Source organism: Ctenopharyngodon idella, chromosome 10 (genome assembly GCF_019924925.1).
Source record: "Ctenopharyngodon idella isolate HZGC_01 chromosome 10, HZGC01, whole genome shotgun sequence".
NCBI lineage: Eukaryota > Metazoa > Chordata > Actinopteri > Cypriniformes > Xenocyprididae > Ctenopharyngodon > Ctenopharyngodon idella.
Genome location: NC_067229.1, coordinates 41,864,028 through 41,883,313, shown reverse-complemented (window position 1 = coordinate 41,883,313; position 19,286 = coordinate 41,864,028). Strand labels below are relative to the sequence as shown.

Below are 19,286 nucleotides of genomic sequence, written 5' to 3'. Positions count from 1 at the left end.
TTTCAAATCATTGTATCTCGGCCAAATATTGTCCTATCCTAACAAACCATACATCAATGGAAAGCTTATTTATTCAGCTTTAAGATTTCACCATGACTGGTTTTGTGGTCCAGGGTCACAAATATAATTAATTTGAAGTATATCTGGTTGTTTTATATTGTTACTCAACACCTACTAAAATACTTAAAGAAGATTTATTTTCAAACATTTGTTTACACTTTAACGTGTTTCCATTTTAATCTGGACTAAAACATGCCCGATACATTGACTGAAAATGTTCTGATTCTTTATTATTGTTCTTTATATTTCTTTTGCACTTTAGTCTGTATGAAACATTTGTTTATTTTATCATTTTTTGCATATTTTATAGTATTAAAATGTTCAGAGTTGTAAGAAAAAGGTTATTAAAGCTGTTAAATGTTGTCCACCTAAGTTTTGTTACTTAATTCTGTGATCAAATCTTCAGGAATTAATGTGATAGACCGTCACAATCTTATTATGTTTTATCTGATCTGAAATGTAAAACCCAACAAAGTTTTTCTTTAATATTGCTATTATTTTACCCACTAAAGCCCATTCACTTACTGTCCTTCCCCTCAACCTTTCAAATATCTGTATTCCCCAGGGTTAAGTGTATATTAGAACTTGTTCTCATTACATTAGGACGATATGCATCTGATGTAATTCTCCTCTGCCTCTCCACACACAAAAGCTGCTGCTCTAAATAAGCCCAATGCTACTGGATGAACGCCAGGCTGCTGTCCAAAGTGTCCAGGCGCGCTGAGGTTGATTGGAGCTGTCCGCGGTCCTGAACCTCCACCACACAATCCGCTTATAACAACAGCCCGTGAGTCGAGCTCTCTCTCTGCGCGAGTCACCGGGAAGTAGACCGCTTACGGACATTTTATTTGACATTCGAGTCATTCTCGCTGGATTGTTTAACACAAGGACAAATATATAGTGTGTTCTGAGGAGTCGTTTCAGTATGTGCGTAAGGATCGAGTTCCGAACGAACTGGCTCTTTCTGCTGCTCATTTTGAGTCTTTCAGTGATTCACACGCGTTGTCAAGGTTAGTATTTATTTTTAAGTACTTAAATCTACTAATGCTGCTGTATGTAATTAATAGAGTTAGATATTCATCTTGGGCACATGATTGTACCTGCTATCTGGGGCTTAAGCAAAGGATTTCTTAGTAAGCGCCACACCAATGCTAATTACAAATTACGCATATATATATTGAGACAATTTAGGAGGTTCGTTGATCACGTGATATACTACTTCAACAGAAATATCGCAGGACTGCACGAAACTGCCATAAATAAACTTCATCTGTAGAGTGTTGAAAGAAAGTCAGGAGCCGTTCACATTGACGTGATGTAGCGTTCAAAATAAATAAAAACAGACGCAGGGCAACATAATTGGGTCTCGAGATGCCTAACTTTAAGTTACTTCTTTAAAAGGCGTTCATGACGCTAACGCGATATGCGACACAACACCCTAAGCGTTCGTCTGCGAATAACTTGAACCCCCCAAAGTAAGTCAAAACAAAATGTTAGGGTGGCCCTGTAAGTATAAGGGGGCATATTATTATATTTTGTAAAAATTATGAGTTTAAACAACCACAAAAGTTACATTACACGTTGTTGTTTTTTTACACACAAAGAGACATTTGCGCACATAAGTCGCGTTCATCTGTGGCAGTAACCATAGGAACAGTACGCTGCTCGAGCACGTCGATCGACGCGACTGTAGTATCGGACGGAATGTTAACAAAACACGACGAGTACTTTCATTATCACATCATTAGGCTATTAAAATATTTTTTTTTGTTTGTTTGTTTTTTGTTTTTTTTTAAAGTAGCCTATTTTAGACAATTGACGCTCGTTGCTCCATAGACGGACCATAACATTTTTCGCCTCAAAAAATGAGACATATCGAATCAGTAGCCTCAATTTGCACCATTTCACAAGTCAAATATCGGTGCAGTGTTACAACGGGACAGAGTGATTGTGCTGTGGGTCCCTGCAGCAGAAGATAATGACACTAATCCTGAAGATTAGATTGCCACCGTCCTGAACAGACCTGTTTATGAAACCAGCAGAGTTGTGTTGTTTTTACGAGTCTCATAACACTCTATCTCAGCTTATTCAGGTCATTTTAACAGATATGGATCGACTGCAGATGGCACAGAGGTTTTTAGAATAAAGCTGCTCCATAAGTCAGAGTATTGTTGCTGTTTATATTTAATTTAGAGACAGCATGTTTAGCAGCCATATGTTTTGTTGTGATAATGAGATGCATACCTCCTGTACTATCCTGTGGGCTCATGCTTGCTTTATAAGTACAAATTCTGCAATGAGATTTTAATGAGACAGAATTGCACAAATGGATTTTAACATTAATACAATATGCACTCTTTTTTAAAATTTATACATTATGATTTACGCAAGCTTTTAAAACTCATTGAATTAAAGCAGATGACAGTGATAGTATTTCAACATAAACAAAAAAAAAAAAAAAACTGAGGTGGTTGATAGTCTAATTACTCAAATAAATAAATAGAAATAAAATATCATTCCCTGTTTTATAGTGCTGCTTTGCTCTTTGTTGTAAAGTGCAGAATCATCTACATCCACTACCATTAAAATCATTTTTAAAGAAACTGATGTTTCTGTTTACAAATGTAGCATTTTAATGAAACGTCCGGTGACTTGCAGGCATGCACATTACATAATGTAATTTTCTGCTTGGTCTTGTATGTGGGTTTTTCCCTCATTATAGGACATTTCTTTTAACCGTGGTGAATCTTGTTGCACATTTTGACATTTATCACATTAATTCTGATATAAGACAGTGAGCTGTTACTAAACTGTGCATGTTTTTATGCTTTGCATATCATAGATTCCTCCATCAGTGTGCTTTTTAATGTTATGATTACAATTATAAATTGAGTTATAATGGTTTCATGATTTGAAAATACATTTTAGGTGCTAAATAGTTAATGTCATTGTGACTTTTTGAGCTGTGAATGGAAGTTTCATAAGTATTTGAGAGTGAATGAGTCATTTAGGCAGCTGGAGGAAAATGTATTTCTATGCAGGCAGAAGTATGTGAAGTCATTTTGAAGTGTGCACTAGGTCTTTTCAAAGGTCTATTTCTGAATTCATTTTGCTGCAGCTTTCTTATCAGATCCTTTCATAATTCTTTGCGAGACTCATCGTCTCGTATTCTGGCTATTCAAAGACAGAAGCATGGAAACAGTCTGAGGGTTTCAATTTCTGCCTTTCATACCCCTGATTTCAGGGGAGGGTTTGAAAATGTTCAACACCTGTTTTTTGGATTGCTGGTGATTAGCTTGATCAAGGGCTATTCAGAAGCTGCTAGTTGACATAATTAGTCTGGTGCTTTGTCAGTTTATGGCTTGTAAATGAGTGTCATTATGGCAGAATGCTCTCTAAGGCCATGTTCAGACTGCCAGCAAAAATCAGAAATTTTGCATATCAGATTATATCCAGATGGGTTTTTGAAAGTATGGACAGCAAAAAAAATACATGAAATCAGATTTTTTTTCTTCAAATCTGATTCAAACCACATATGGAGGTGGTTTGGAATACGATTTCAATCAGATTTGTCTCAGACGTGTCTCAGTCCAGACGCTCTAGCTGCTCAAACCGGATTTCAAACTGTCATTTGTGTCACTCTTAACGCGACACATGACGATTATGTCAAAACTGGTGACAGAAATGCTGGAAGTATTCATACTGCATTCAAATGGTATGTCCAAAGATTTTGAAAGCCTTGTCACATGGGTACGCCTACATCGTTATCAAAGCAACCCAAGCAGATAGGTTGGCAGTGCTGGGTAGTAACTGATTACATGTAATCTGGATTATGATTATAAAATAAAAATAAAAGTACTTGTAATTAGATTATATTACATTTTTAAATGTAATCGTGAAATTAAATCGTATTGTCGCAAACCTTTCATTCAGCCACTTTGGTTAATGATGTAATGCAAGTGGTGGAGTAATAACTTCTTTAAATGAATCTGTTTGAGATCGAATTAATGCTAGATTTTCTGCTATAAATTATGGACATTTCATCTGAGGACTACTTCTTTTTCTCAGTTATTTTGCTTTATTTCCAGATTCAATCATACGCTCGTTCTTACATACTAAAGCACATACGCACATGTGCACTCTTCAAAAACAGTGCTTAAAATCTCTTGACAAACTAAAATATGTAAATGATGTTTGTTTATATTTGAAATAAAAGATATACATTGTACTTTATGTCTTCTTGCTTATTTTGCTCAAGATAATGATTTTTTAAGTCTACATGTCTTAAAAACTAGAAACTATGCTTCTAACCAGCTCGAGAGCTGTTGTTCCAACCACACAAGTTTGCAATGCAGTTTGCGAATGTTCGTTTCAACTATGGTTTTGAGAAACACCAAATCGTTGAACTATGTTAGTAACGACGGAACTTGCGATGTTAGTTGGCTAACAATGCTTTTGGGAAACACACCCCAGGTTAGTTAGTAGATTAACGTCAGTGTACTTTAACTTGAAAACTGGTGTGTATTGATGTCTTTCCATGGTTGAAACAACATACTTTCTGATGTTCATTCATGTTTATTTCGTGCTATAACTAGTAGAAAGAATGACTGGCGCTACAGTGATCTGTCATGACATATTAAAGAGCCACAAAATGGCATTTATTGTTTGAAAAAAAAAAAAAAAAGACAAAATTTGAAAGCTGAGATTTTGTTTCATACCAAAAGTAAGCTGCTCTGTCTTGTCTGTCGGCGTGTTGTCAGTCTCTCAAGATTATCCTACTCAAATCAGTGTGATATACGAGTTACTGTAGGTCAAAAGTAATCTAAAAGTAGTCAGATTATATTACCTAAAATGTGTAATGTAACGGATTACATTACTAACTACAATATTTGTCATGTAATTTGGAATCAGTAACTGATTACAATTTGTAAGTAATCTACAAGGTTGATTTTGTCTGGACACACACATCATATCTGATCACTTGCAATTAATACTGTGGACAGTCTTCATGAAAAGATGTGATTTGGAAGAAAAAAAAAATCTGATTTGCCTGCAGTCTGAACATAGCCTAATATCCTCATGCTGTCTGAACTCTGCAGGTGGTGCTAACCATCCCTTTGCTGTCTCTCACAAAAACGGAAAGATCTTAGTCTTTTGGGCTCTTCTGAGTGTACTTTTTTCTCTGTTGATCGTTTATGTACTTCTTCGTGTGTTTCTAATTTACACAGAAAAGAGCAGAAATCTACCAGTAGGGGCTAACATTGCCATCCTAACCAAAATCGTGGCTGATATTACGTCCGGTTCATCTATCAAATAGAAATGGGAGGTTAAGTTGGTTGCATTGCTTTGTGGCATACAGCTTTGAACCAAAAGCAATGGCAGGCCATTCTGAGATGGCCTGTTCTCGTAAAGAAATGCAGCAGATCATAGAGGACAGAAAGTATAATGTGTCTTGAACTATTTATTGTAGCGTTTTATCTGTGTGACCATGCAAAACCCTTAAAGTATGCCACACACATTTCCTTTTGTGGCATTTAAAACCCTTTATTCAATCAGCACACTGTGATGGTTCTTGTATTGATTTCAAGTGTTTTTATTTCAGCCTAAAGGGCGGCGACATCGACTTCTTGGGCATCAATATTTGCTGATCCTCTTGAAAGCGCAAAGCTGATGCTCTTTACATGCCAGGCACCTGCAGCCACACAACCATAAAATTGGTATATTTAAGAGGAAGATTACAAGTTGACATTTTGACTTTTAAAATGCCACAAGTCCGTTGGCCTCCTAATCCCCCTCTTGTTATGTGTGACATTTCATTATTTAGTATCCTGATGGTTTCCTCTGCCTCTGATTCAGAATGCAGAACAGGGTACGTCTTAAACTAAGGATATTTTTTACGAAGGCTATAATGGTCTCTTCTTGCCTTCTTCATTAAAAGTAAGAAGTACTGCATTTTGAAATGCTTGTTTTTTATTTGAAGAAATTTGATCTCTGTGAACTCCTGTATACTTGAGTGTATTTTTAAGTATATTTCTGAAAAGTAGACTGACAGTATACTTTCTTATTTTTAGTTTAAAATCAGTATACTAATAGCACACTCGAATAAACTTCTTTTTTTGTAAGGGGTTTCAGCAGTTCAGAACCGATTCTTTCTTTTAGGAGACAATAACTTTATTTGCTATTATTTCACTTTGATCTTTAAAACTTTGCAGACCTTTTTCATTCAGCTATATTACACACTGAAGAAAGGTAATAGAAAAGCATAATAGGGGCACTTTAAGTGATTTGAAATTGGGGGTCAAGTGTCTGGAGTTTGTGTAATTATTTGAACATTTAATTGCATTTATGCTGATATCTCATTTTAATATGATCACTTTGTGATATTACTGAGTGTTTGTTAATATTCTAAGCAGATATCTATGCTGTAATATTCTGTATATGAACTATTTTTGGTTTTTCGTTCATGCTGAGAGATTTTGTCAGGTAACACAACTGCCCATTGTCTTTAAATAAAGTGACAGGGAAAGGTGTCTGAAGATCCCCTTGAGCTCATTTGTCAAATAAGAGGCTCTGTGTTTTGGCAGGATCAGAGCAGAGGACACTGGGCTCTCAAAGTCTCCAGGACAAATGGAGGTTTCATGGCGTCTCTTTGTTGCAGCGTTCAGATGTCACTGTACTTGAAAAGGCTGCTGCGATCGATGCCCAGAGCATCTGAATTCTGCATCAGAGACGATCTGTCATGCTGTAATAAATGCACTGTTGATGTTCTTCAGTTTGAGGCTTTTCTCACTGCGCTCCTCCTTCATAGGCAGAAACACAGATGACTGATTGCATTTTTTCTTGTTGTCAGTTTAAGTGCCTCAAACTTGAATTACTTTCAGATCTGAGGAATATGTAAGCCAGTTGGACCGGTAAAAACCAATAGACCCTGACTCCTGGAGACCGCTTAAGCTAGCCAATCAGGGCAGAGCTTGCTTTTATGTGTGCAATATGCATCAGATAGTCAGTAAACGGACTGTTGGTTGTACTATGTAGATATCTAGATAAAGTTGTGAATCTGAGCCTTTATGATCAAGTCCCTTTATGATCATGCTATACTGACTTTTTCTGTCCTCATCTGTCAGGTTTGACACCCTCCCTTCAGCTCTGAAGGTTCTGACACTGAATACAATAAAAGAGGACTTAACAGTCAAAATCTCAAGAGGCATTTAAGATGTTAAGAGATATCTGTGCTAAAAGTAATTACGCCCCTTTAATTGCAGCAATTAGTCCAGTTAATGAGGAACTCTGTGAAAGCTGTGTGTAATTCAGCCATAGCTGCTGTTTGTGAAGTTTTTTGGGTGTTGTGCTGTTTACCTTTGCGGTGATTTGACAAGGTGACGAAGCCACGGTTGGACTTTGAAGCTCTTCTGTTGCTACGGGAGACGTATCTCTGGATCTGGCATCCCGACAGAACTGTTCGCACCAGCCCGTCCTCTCTCATCTGAAACAGAGAAGAAAAATCTGTGTTTTTAGAGGAGAATAGCTCAGTACAAACACTATTTAAACAGACAGTCCCACAAACAAACATTCATTTGTAACACAGGCTGTCAATACTACAACAACAAAACATTAAACATGAAATATGAACTCTCTTCCTTGGTGAATTTTGGACATCGTTTTTAAAGCAGAATTTTTTTAAATTGATTTTTTTTTTCATGTTATTATAGTGTTTGATGCATGTGAAATGAATGAGAATTTTTTTAATTAAATTTATGAAATTAATCTTAATAAATAATATATTTTTGTTATAAATTTAAATTTCTTATGCTCCAAACAGCATTTTGAAATCTCAACTTCCACATACATGAAAATGTCTGAAGTTTCATTTAGCTCTTGGTGTGAGCAAACCTTAAATTCCATGAACTCGCAAGAAACATGGATGACAATTCGATTGACAGTTTAGAGTTCACACAGTTCATTCATCTTGCATAACCGCTAACACAAATGAGATCAAATAGCTAAAGTGGCTCCTGGTCTGCTCTGTCAGAGGGTGAATTGGCCATTAGAGGTGTAAGGTTAATGCATCAGGACTCCTACAGGGGACTGCGGTTCTGGGTCTGTTCACACTTCTCCTAGGTCTGACTGATTATACACACAAGAGAAGCTGATTAGAGAATGGAGCCACAGTCAGAGCTGCCAATCACAGCTGGGGTTCCTCACACGACAACGCCAGGAAAAAGACTTGGAGAGAGACAGACAGGAAGACATATACTGTAGATCTGTTAAAAACCTAGTGAGTTGTCTTGCTGTTACACAGTCTAATTTGGAACACTCTTCATAGGCTATAAGTCTTTACGTGAAGCATAAAAGAGACTTACAGCTGCTTTCATTAGTTTCTGTTTGCATTTGGTGTTTGCTATGAGGTGATACTCTAATAGCATACAAAAATATTTTATTGAGTGAAATATGTATATTTCTACTCAACATTTATCCACCATTTTAAAGGGGCTATACAGTCAAACCAAAAATTATTCAGATATTTTTGATATATTTGTACTAGTGGGTGCAGGACACTATAGTTCATTTATGTAAGTGAGAATAGCAAAATAAAGTAAACTGTGACATATTATACCCAAAAATTCTTCATACAGTGGACTACCAGTAAAATTGATAAAAAGTTGGAACCAAAAATTATTCAGACATTTTGACCTGACCATGTTTCTGACCATGTTTTTCTGACACAGTTTAACTCTGAGATCTTGTCATATTTTATTACCATTTTTTTAAACTACAGTGAATAAACTGTATTAATGAATGAAATGTTCAAGGTGTCTGAATACATTTTGGTTTGACTGTATGTAGAATTCAGAAACCCTTGTTATTAGTGACACCGGTGGCCGTTAAGTGAACTGCAGCCAGCAACTTATTTCTCGTGCACATGTAACATACAAGAGACTGAACGTGATTCAAGAACCAATATACTTACGGTGAAGTTTTTTTTCATTCTTTGCTTAATGGTAAAAAGAAGTTGGAAACTTCGAAGTTCGAACATCGAGACCTACGCTGCTGAGAGCGATGTTTAGATAAATATGTAAATATGTGCTCCCCGCTTTCCTCTTATCCGACGTGACTCGGGCAGAAATCATATTCATGGAGGAGCTAATGTATTAAAGATTTATTAACATTACTGTAGTATGAAGCAGTGTGGAGCTGAAAGCCGTTGGAGCGGAACAAGGCCTTTGGACACACGGCTCGAGAGCAGTGAAACTTTTATTATGCCGCAGACAACCGCATCCGCTTCTTTCGGTCAAGCGTATGTGGGGTAACGCAGCGCTATTTTATCATATTAGATACATTTGTGTGTTGAAAGTTGTTATAATGCTACTCTGTGCATTCGCTCGACAGCTACTATGAGACACTTTTGGCACACTGCAGTAAGCTAGATCGATATTAGACATGGTAAAACATGGTACTCGCGGTAAATCAAGAAAATGAGATTTAAACAATAAGACTTACTGTGTTGAGCTATATAACAATGATTAAATTTCTATTGATGATTGTATCCAAACAGTTGCTCACCTGTCTAATAAAACACATAATATTTTAAAGCGTCTTCGGTGTTTCCTTGGTTTCAGGTATGATGTCATTGATAGGCGATGCATGGACACGGTCCGTGTCCTGGTTAAAATTGCTTATTTCTCTGGATTTAAACATTCTTGGAAACATTTGTGATAATGTAAGTACACAAGCCAACACAATACATAACATTGTTCTAGTGGTTTTTGGATATTTTAATCAAAAAATCTTACATATTGTGCCTTCGAAGGCCACAAAGGTCAGACCGAGCATTGTTAAATGGGACAGTCTAGCCTACGGAGGTTTGTTCTTGTCGCCTAGCAACTGTGACAGTTGCCGTAACGAAGGACGCATTTCAAAGAGCCTTCGAATCGGGACAGCATTTGTCGCGCCGCAGTGACGCAATCAGGCTTTGAAGGATGCAGCCTCTGAAATGAGATGCAGCTATAGACAACTTAGGAAATCTCATTTTTTAAGTTTCTTTACATACTGTTCACACACTGGCAATAAAAAAGAGATTAATACATGAAAATTCTTACATACAGCTCCTTTAAATAAATGTTTTCAGTTAACTTGTTGCAGACAAACCTCATTTCTCAAGGTAGCTATTGAGTTATCTTGAAATGTTTGTGCTATTATCCCAGATGTGTTATTGTTCAGGTTAGTTGCTATAAGCATATTGACTTTAACTTGTGGAGCAAGATTGTCTTCATAGTAATAGTAGACAAAGTAACTACACTAAAAGAGAAAACTTTCTGCCACCTACCTTTTTGGAACAGTCTTAAAATGCTGCTTATAAGTAGACATCTAATTTGGAAACCATGCTAGTGTGTGATTTTGTGTTTGTATATGTATTTTATGTACTATACAGTACTGGTATTTAGCAGAAAGATAGATCATGTGTGCAAATAGCTTGCTTGTGCATTTGTTTTTCAGAGGAAAGTACAAGATCAAGATCACAGGCCTTGAATATCTTACATAACAAGGCCAAATCAACTTGCTTGCTTCAGTTTTTCATGGTACTCATGAGCTAAACAAGTGTTTTTCATGCTTGAAAGCATATTTACTTCACTCGAGTCCATCTGACCTTGAAAGAAACAAAGTTTTCTTGATTTTTCAAGTTCAGGGATTGTTGTGAAATGTACATTCTGAAAGCTACACTCAGGTCAAATCCAGACATTCTGAGAGATCTTTAGAGGTCTGTGGTTGCTTGTGAAACAATCCACGGTGTTAAGAAGTCAGTTTCATACAGCGCACATCTCGCTGCTCTGTTGCTCCGTGTCTGTGTTTTTCCAGTCAGAGGCGAGCAATATCTCTCACCCTGTTACATATTCATACACTTAAAAAATCCTCTGTGTTGACCTAGACAGACAGCCTGGGAAAAACCTGTATATTCATTACTCATCATTCATTGCATAAATTGAAAATATCCAGTGGGACGTATCTAAAAGTTGTTTCCATGGTAATTTTCTGGAGAAGCGGCACCCAGCGGGAGCTTCGAAATAAATCGTGCAAAACTTGAGAAGTTAACAAGACACAAGGGGAATACAGTCTACACCATTAGCATCACGCCTTTCTCTCTCTTCCTTTCTTTCTGTCAATCCATGACTTGCTGTCTCAGATGTTTCTCATAAAATTCCTTAGGATAAATAAAATGAATTTTGTTTGCATAGAGAATGTAAAATTAATATGGATCACTCAGATCATTTGATTTAAATGTTTATATATTTTCAGATTTTTGATTGCAACACTTTTTGTTTTTTTGATTTCTTCTGTAACTCATATGAGGCTTTTATGGTCTTTGATCAGGAAGAAAACCTGAGAAAAATGCCAGTTGATACATTAAGGAGATATAATTTTGCTATTTTTCTTTCCGATACCCCTAACCCTAATGTACTCTAAAATTATGGTGCACAGGGACTCCATTTACTTCTATTGTCTTTATACTAATCTAATAATATTTTATATTCCCTATCCCAAGCCCTAAACCTTACAGAAACCATATTGCATTTTGACATTTTCATTGAAACATTATTTTATATTTTTATTAAGCTATTTCTCATCCAAGAAAATCCTGACCCAGAATGTGCAGAACATTCCCTCTTACTAGAGAGATAAACAAAATGATTTTTTTATATGTATAAATATATATATATATATATATATATATATATATGCATAAAATTAAATTTTGTACCTAATGTAGGCTTGTATGTATATAACGATATTAACTTCAGACATTTTCTTTCCTGATGTTACACTCTGGGTTGATGGGAGACGGGCAGATATTGAGCAAAGGCTTCTGGGAGACTTCTGAGCTCATCACAGAGCATCTAATCAGCCCCCCTTTCTCTAAATTTTTTGCAACCTTGACCTTTTCTTTGCAATAAAACCTGCCCGTCAATCACAGATGTCTATCAGGACTGTTGTCTCAGAAGAGAGAGAAAGACAGAAAGAAAGAGAGCATAATACCAGGATTTACCTCAGACTTCTCTTCTAACATTGTATTTCATATCTCCAGATGTAAATCCCAGCTGATCAGGGAGTCTGCTTTTCAACTGACTGGTCACAGATCAAAGTTTACAGATACATTCATGTATGAATGCATATGTATCTGAATTACGTTTACATTAACCTCTATATGATTGTAAAACTAATTTAACTAATATGCATACCTTGTGGGCCACACAAGGACATTCACAGAGTTGTCCATAAGCCAATCTGGCAATGCCTTTGGAAGGTGGACCTTCATGTCCAGTCTGAGGTTCTGAATGCTCTGGACCAGGTTTTCATTAAGCACATCTCTATATTTTGCTGCGCTGAGTTTCCTTCTAACCAGCCGAGTCCCCCAGTCCCTGCTGCTGAAAAACACCCCCACAGCATGATGCTGCCACCACCACGCTTTACTTTTGGGATGGTATTGTGCAGGTGATGAGCAGTGCCTGGTTTCCTCCATACATGATGCTTGGAACTGAGGTTCATCAGACCAGAGAATCTTGTTTCTTACAGTCTGAGAGTCCTTTAGGCGATTTTTGCCAATCCCAAGCAGGTTTTCACGTGTCTTCACTGAGGAGAGGCTTGAGTCTGGCCACTCAGCCATAAAGCCCAGATCAGTGGAGTGCTGCAGTGATGTTTGTCCTTCTAAGTCCCATCTCCATATATGATCATGGAGCTCAACCAGAGTGACCATTAGCTTCTTGGCCAGCACTCTAACCAATGCCCTTCTCCATCGATTGCTTGGTTTGGCCAGAACTTCTTCCATTAAGGATTATGGAGACTACATGCTTCAGTGAACCTTCAAAGCAGATTCAATTTTTTGTTGTCTTCCCCAGATCTGTGTCAATCCTATCTCTGAGCTCTACAGGCAGTTCTGTTCCTTTGACCTCATGGCTTGGGTTTTGCTCTGATATGCATTTTCAGCTGTTAGACCTTATATTAAGAGGCGTGTACCTTTCTGAATCATGTCCATTCAATTAAATTTTCCACAGGTTATCTCCAATCGAAGTGTAGAAACATCTCAAAGATGATCCAGATGATCCTAAGCTAAATTTCAAGTGTCAAGGGTATGAATATTTATGCAATGTAATCCTATATATGATAGAAAACACTGTTCATAATCACTGTACACATCCATCTCTCCTTACTGACAGCCCATAGACTGCATGTTAATTTACTCCAAGAAATGTAAGAAATAAAAAAGGCATATGCGAGCGCACAGATAAACCAAAGTCTGTTTACTTTACCTCTGTTTGTTTGCTTTTATGCCTTGTGTTGTTGTCTTTTCTCTTCCGTGGCTTTATTTTTCTCTGACAAGCTGTCATTTCCTCGCAGGCCTTTGTTCTTTCAAATAGCATGAATTATGCTTTCTCTCTCTCTCTCTCTCTCTCTCTCTCTCTCTCTCTCTCTCTCTCTCCTGTCACTCTGATCAAGTGTTTTCTGAAGAGTTTGGTGCAGAATGAAAGCATCTTAGTGAGGCTGCCTGTGAGATTTCATTTCACAATCCTCTGAGTATTCGCACATATGTTAGAAATATAAATAAAGAAATCTTCTGTGTATAACTCTTCTTTCCTTGTGTACAGAGAAACTACTGATCACAAGAAACCTAGAATTTTTTTTAATTTTCAATTTTTTTAAGCTTTGCGTGAGCTGTTATGGATAAATTAGTAATTATTTATTCACATACTGTGTTTGTGTGAGGAAAGTCCCTTTAAAGGGCTGGTCACACTAGACTTTGAGCATGCAAAATTCAAAGCAATAGACAAGATATGTACTTTATTAAAAACATAAATTTAACTTATAACAAATAATAATAAATCCAAAATCCAAAGATATACAATCTACTCCATTTTTCTGCAATGCTACAAACTATAATTTAATGTATTAATATACTGTATATATATATAGATAGATAGATAGATAGATAGATAGATAAACAATAATATAATGTAATGTAAAATTTAGAAATTTTTAATATTATTAAATTATATATATATACTGACATACAGAATGTCAGTGGTTTTTATTATTTTTTGTTTTATTACCCACAATGCTTTTCTGTTTAAAAGTGGGAAAGTGATGGTTTTCATCATAAGAGGACAAAAAGAGAGAAAGGTAAATGGGGAGAGAGATACAGAAAGGGAGAGGTGAATAACAAATCAAACCATTATTTATAGAGTGTTGTGCAGACTATTTCTGATCTTATAACAATGTTCCTCTGGATTTACCGCATTCCTCAGGAGGCGGATGGCCAAAAAAGATCATTAGTATTTCCTTGGGCATGTTCTCTCCCTCCTTCTGTGCAAACTGTCATGGGATAGCCTCCTGAAAAATCAGCCTCACTAAACCTACAGGAGTCTGGTGCAGTTTGAAGACACAGAGCTTTTCATCTTGGTGAATTTTCTTTTGATAACGAACATGCAGTAATGCTGTATTAATCATAGAACTGGATTTGAACAGATACAATGCTTAATTCAAACTCTGCTTAGATGAAATCCAGAGAGAGCAGAGATGCCTCAGAAGACAGGAAAGGATTTTGTTGTTTATCTCTTTTATGAAATAAGTTATTTGTCATCAATAAGCCCTAGAAGTTTGTTTTCTGTAGCTCTGTGTTCCAGTCCTCAGTGTCCCTCTGCAGTGTTCACTGCTCCCTACACACTCAGCAAGGGATATTTGTAGAAGTTCACTTTACTTGAGAGAATGTGTTCATTTGGAATGGCCTGTAATGTCTTCATGACATAATATACCAACATAAACAGTAATATCATTATATAGATAGATAGACAGATAATCTTTAAACACCCGAATATAGCGATAAATGTCTGCTGCTTTACTGTTTCATGTGAAAAGAAACGTGATTTAGTGAATGTGCAGTAAGAGCATACCATGTGTATCTTATTTCACTTTCCTTTGACAAGTGTCATTTACTCTATGACATAGTACAGACAGCAGTATCAGTGAGACAATATTATTAACAAGCATTATGTACCAGCATTCATTTTCAGGTCCAGAAAACAGCCCATTTTAACAGGTTTCAGCGAGACAGAATTGCAGTGACCTCTCCTCCATGTGGGTGGAAAGCTGTCTGAACGTCCACGCTTTAATATATTCCACAAGCTGCCAACAATTAAATCATGAGCTTTCAGGTATAACGACACTTTTTCCGCCCAGCTAAGCTATGTGTCAGAGAAGAGCTGCTAATGTATGAGCTCAGTAAATGATACGTGCTGTTCACTAACACCTACACAAGTACGCTTTACTTTGTTTGTCGCTGAGCATAAGTCAACTTTCGCTCTCTATCGTTGCTGCCCAAAAGTGGTTTATTATAGAATTTAAACTTATGAAGTTCTCCACCCAGTGCTATTCACTTTAATAAAGTTATGAATCTTATTTAACAGTGATAGAAAGGATGATTGGAATACAAGTGCACACACACACACACACACACATATATATATATATATATATATATATATATATATATATATATATAAGTATACTGCCTATAATTGTTTTTAATAGTATGTGAGATTGTATGCAGTAAGCAGCAATGAATGTTTTAAACAGTATTATGCTACACTGCCACATGTCTCATTAAATTGCATACTTAATTCAGCAAGTGAAGTACATATTTAATTCATTTTCATTTATAAAAGTAATATATAAACATATAAAAACTAATATATTCATATAATAAATAGAATCCTTACTGATTAAGTTGTCAAAGACTCATTTTAGCTTTACTTCATTTTAAATTATTAGTATAAAAATGTCAACATTTTTGACAAATAATTTTGATAAGACTTCTATAAGTTAAAAAGCGCACTTGTTATTACTCCCAATTGGAAATGGAAGGTCAAGTTGGGTGCTGGTGAACTTGTGCGATTGATTCGATATTGTCGGCTCAGTAGTTTGTTTACTGTCCACTACAGAAATACTTACACGCTGTAAAACTGAACAGTGAAAATAATTAAATGAAATGAGTTCGTTTCACTCAAATAATAATGAAAGTTCAATGTACTTAATAGAAAAAAGTTGCGTGAACTCAAAATTTCATTGTAGTAAGCTGAACTTAATAAGATTGAGTTGAGTTGCAGCAGATTTCTAATTCCCAGCATGCTTTGTGTCAGACTGTATAAATAAATGTTAAATATAAAGTGTTATTTTGTGTGTTTTTGCACAAGATTAACATAGGGAGACATAAGTTAGTGTTTAATGTGGTGTTATGTTGGGATTACAGGGGTTCTGTTATGTTAGTTTTGTAGGGTTACCATTGTGGTGAAGAGTAGAGCCTGTGGTTAGGTTGAGGATGGGCTGCAAAACTTTTAAGACCACAAACTGTATGTTGTTTGATTATATACATGCAAATATATAATGACAATCTCTTTGATAGTTATAATAACGTGTTATTTGCTGTCTAACATTAACCAAGATCTGAATGTAAATTAACTGTATGTAATTAACATTATTATGAGTGGGGCAAGGCTGAGAACTGTGGGAGTGAAGGGATGGCGGTGATGTGATTGTTAATGACAGACACCTGTGCACCACACTGGCTTGCTCCGCTTCCAAAGCTCTTGGCCCCGCCCCACTTGACACAAAAATTTTAAGTTCTTGTTCTACTAACTTAAAAAAAAATTTTGTTTACTTAAATGTTTTGAGGTAATACGTTTCCTCAAATGTTTTGAGTATTTTGAACATATTGAGTTTTACAGTGTACTCTCATTACACAAATGAGTACACTTCAACAGAATGAATTCAGAAACTGCTAAGGCTGAGATGGTTCTTCGTTTTAGTTAAAGGTGCGCAAAGGTGGAGATAGGAATAACTGCATGATTTCTCATCTGTAAAGGTCCGTTTCAAATCTCAGGGTCACTGTCTGTCCTGGGACCAAAACAATCACAAACATTCTCTATCTTTTTAAGAACGGAGAGCTTCATCCATCAGTGTCAGCTCTAATATTGTGTTTTCTGCTGATGTCCGTTGGGCAGGTAGGACCTTTGTTTTGCCCGTTTATGTTTTTAGACATGTTGACTCGCAGCACGCTGCACTCTGACACATGCCTGCCAAAGCGAATAAAAGCAATTTCAGACTATTTAAACACCTCAGCGCTCTTTACGTCTCACTGCGGGATTCTCACAGGCTGGAAAAAACATGCTGGATGCTTCAGAGAGTTTAGTCAAACTGTTTATCATACAAAACGATCGTGTCTCTTCAAAACAATTTAAAATAAACCGCTTAATTCATATGGATTAGTTTTACGTTCTCTTTTTGAACTTTTTGAAGTGTCAAAGCGCAGTTGTGTAGCTGTCTATGGAGGGACAGAAATCACTCAGATTTTATTAAAAAGATCTTCATTTGTGTTCCGAAGATGAACAAAAGTCTTACGGGTTTGTCTTATGGTAAATGATGACAGAATTTTCATTTTTGGATGAACTAACCCTTTAAAGGTGGTATTTATTTGCAGAAGTGCACTGGGATTAGTCTTTCCATGTCACAGTCTATAAAACACGGTTGAATTACCTCTTTAGAGATTAATGACTGTCTACAGCCTCTGGTTTAATCTGACTGGATGGTCACTGACATTGTGTGGCTTTGTGAAGCAGCTGTTTATTGTCATTGGAATGATCTGATCACACTTCCATTACAGAAAGTGTCATCTTGACAAATGGGATTCACTCTGGAGTGACATGTGCTGTGTGTTCTCAATAAGAGAGATTGTGAGGTCAGTGCTTGATTTACAGCTATTTTAACACTTCAAACGTGTTCATTATATCAGGAAAGTGATTTGAGGATGAAAGGATGCTTTTGTGAGCAGTTGGCCTCTAAACAGTTTATGCACCCAGATTTATTGTGTGATTTATGTTATTGGAGAACCTAATAGTTATATTTTTATATGTTTACAATACAAAATATTTTTACAATACAATATATATATATATATATATTTTTATTTTAGTTTAAGTTTTAGCAATTTTCTAATGTGCTTTTATGTTGTCATTTTTATAGTTTAGTTTTTTATTGTTTTTAAATATTTCTATGTAGCTTTAATTTATTTTTATTTAGTTTTAGGTGATAAAAAACATTTTAAAAATAAAAATGTTAAGACATTCATATTTAGTTTTTAGTCATTATAGTAGTACTTAAACTTATTTTACTTCAGTTAGTTGCAAAGGCAATTTTTTTCATCTAATATTTACATTTTTATTTTATTATAAAATATAAGCTATTTTAAATAGTTTTAGTTTACAACAACAACTGGTTATATTACATGACTTTGAATGGCTGTCAATGAAGAATGGCACATTAGACGATTTTCGAATCTTAACCGATTTTAAAACTGTGGGAGACCACAGACATAATGACAGTTTCAACCGATTTTTTGCATTATAATCCTCTGAACGCACACACTAGATGATTCGACCAGACCGCGAGACCACACATTTGCTGATTGCAGGAACGATTTCACAGTGACGAGATCTCACGGAGACTCGCGAGATCAAACTTGAGAAGAAAAACAAATGGACAACAATCGATGTTGTCAGCAGGCTCTCCTGCCACGCGTTTTGCTTTATTGTAGCCGCGTTTCCATTACTCTTTAAATTGCGCAATTGAAAATACACCCAATGGATATACGTCAATTTCGCAAAAACTCCCATATATCGCAAAAAAGTTTTTACGCTTATATGAGGTGTTTTTTTAGGCAATTCGAATGAGAAATATTTCGCAAAACTGCAATGGAAACAGTTTTTTTCGCATTTACAGGTCACCTGCCGTATGTAAAATTCGATCATGCATGTAATGTTTGGACAGAAGACGAGAGTTCTTCATTAAACTCATAAAAGACAAAAGTATTATGAGACTACTGGATTCTAAACAACAAAGAAATGCCACAATTGGAATCTATCAAGACCTCGAATCAGATAGGAGGGAGAAACACCCAGAAACACCTCATACATGGCCACTCCCAAGTATAAGGGGCTTTCCTTGCCATAAATGCTTGGATAACATGGCTACATCTCCTTTGATTAAAAATAATGGCTAGTGCAGTGGCTGGGATATACGTCAACCTACCAACATCCATTGCCATGATTTTTGGAATGACTTATCGCAAGAGGAAAAAAATTCGTTTTAGTCACATAACATCGGTTAATGGAAATGGCTAGTGAGAA

General features: G+C 36.1%; 1 protein-coding gene across 3 annotated transcripts in view; it reads left to right on the top strand.

Moving 5' to 3' along the window:
• The first annotated feature begins 683 nt into the window (after window positions 1-683).
• sez6a (seizure related 6 homolog a) overlaps window positions 684-19,286 on the top strand; it is a 44,761-nt gene continuing 26,158 nt past the window's right edge. For 2 of the 3 annotated variants that reach the window (XM_051908523.1, XM_051908521.1), the window contains exon 1: window positions 684-1,070. In XM_051908523.1, coding sequence (XP_051764483.1) covers window positions 986-1,070 — 85 coding nt within the window. In that variant the 5' untranslated portion in view covers window positions 684-985. The remainder of the gene's footprint in view (window positions 1,071-19,286) is intronic. The other variant, XM_051908522.1, reaches the window with a different exon arrangement.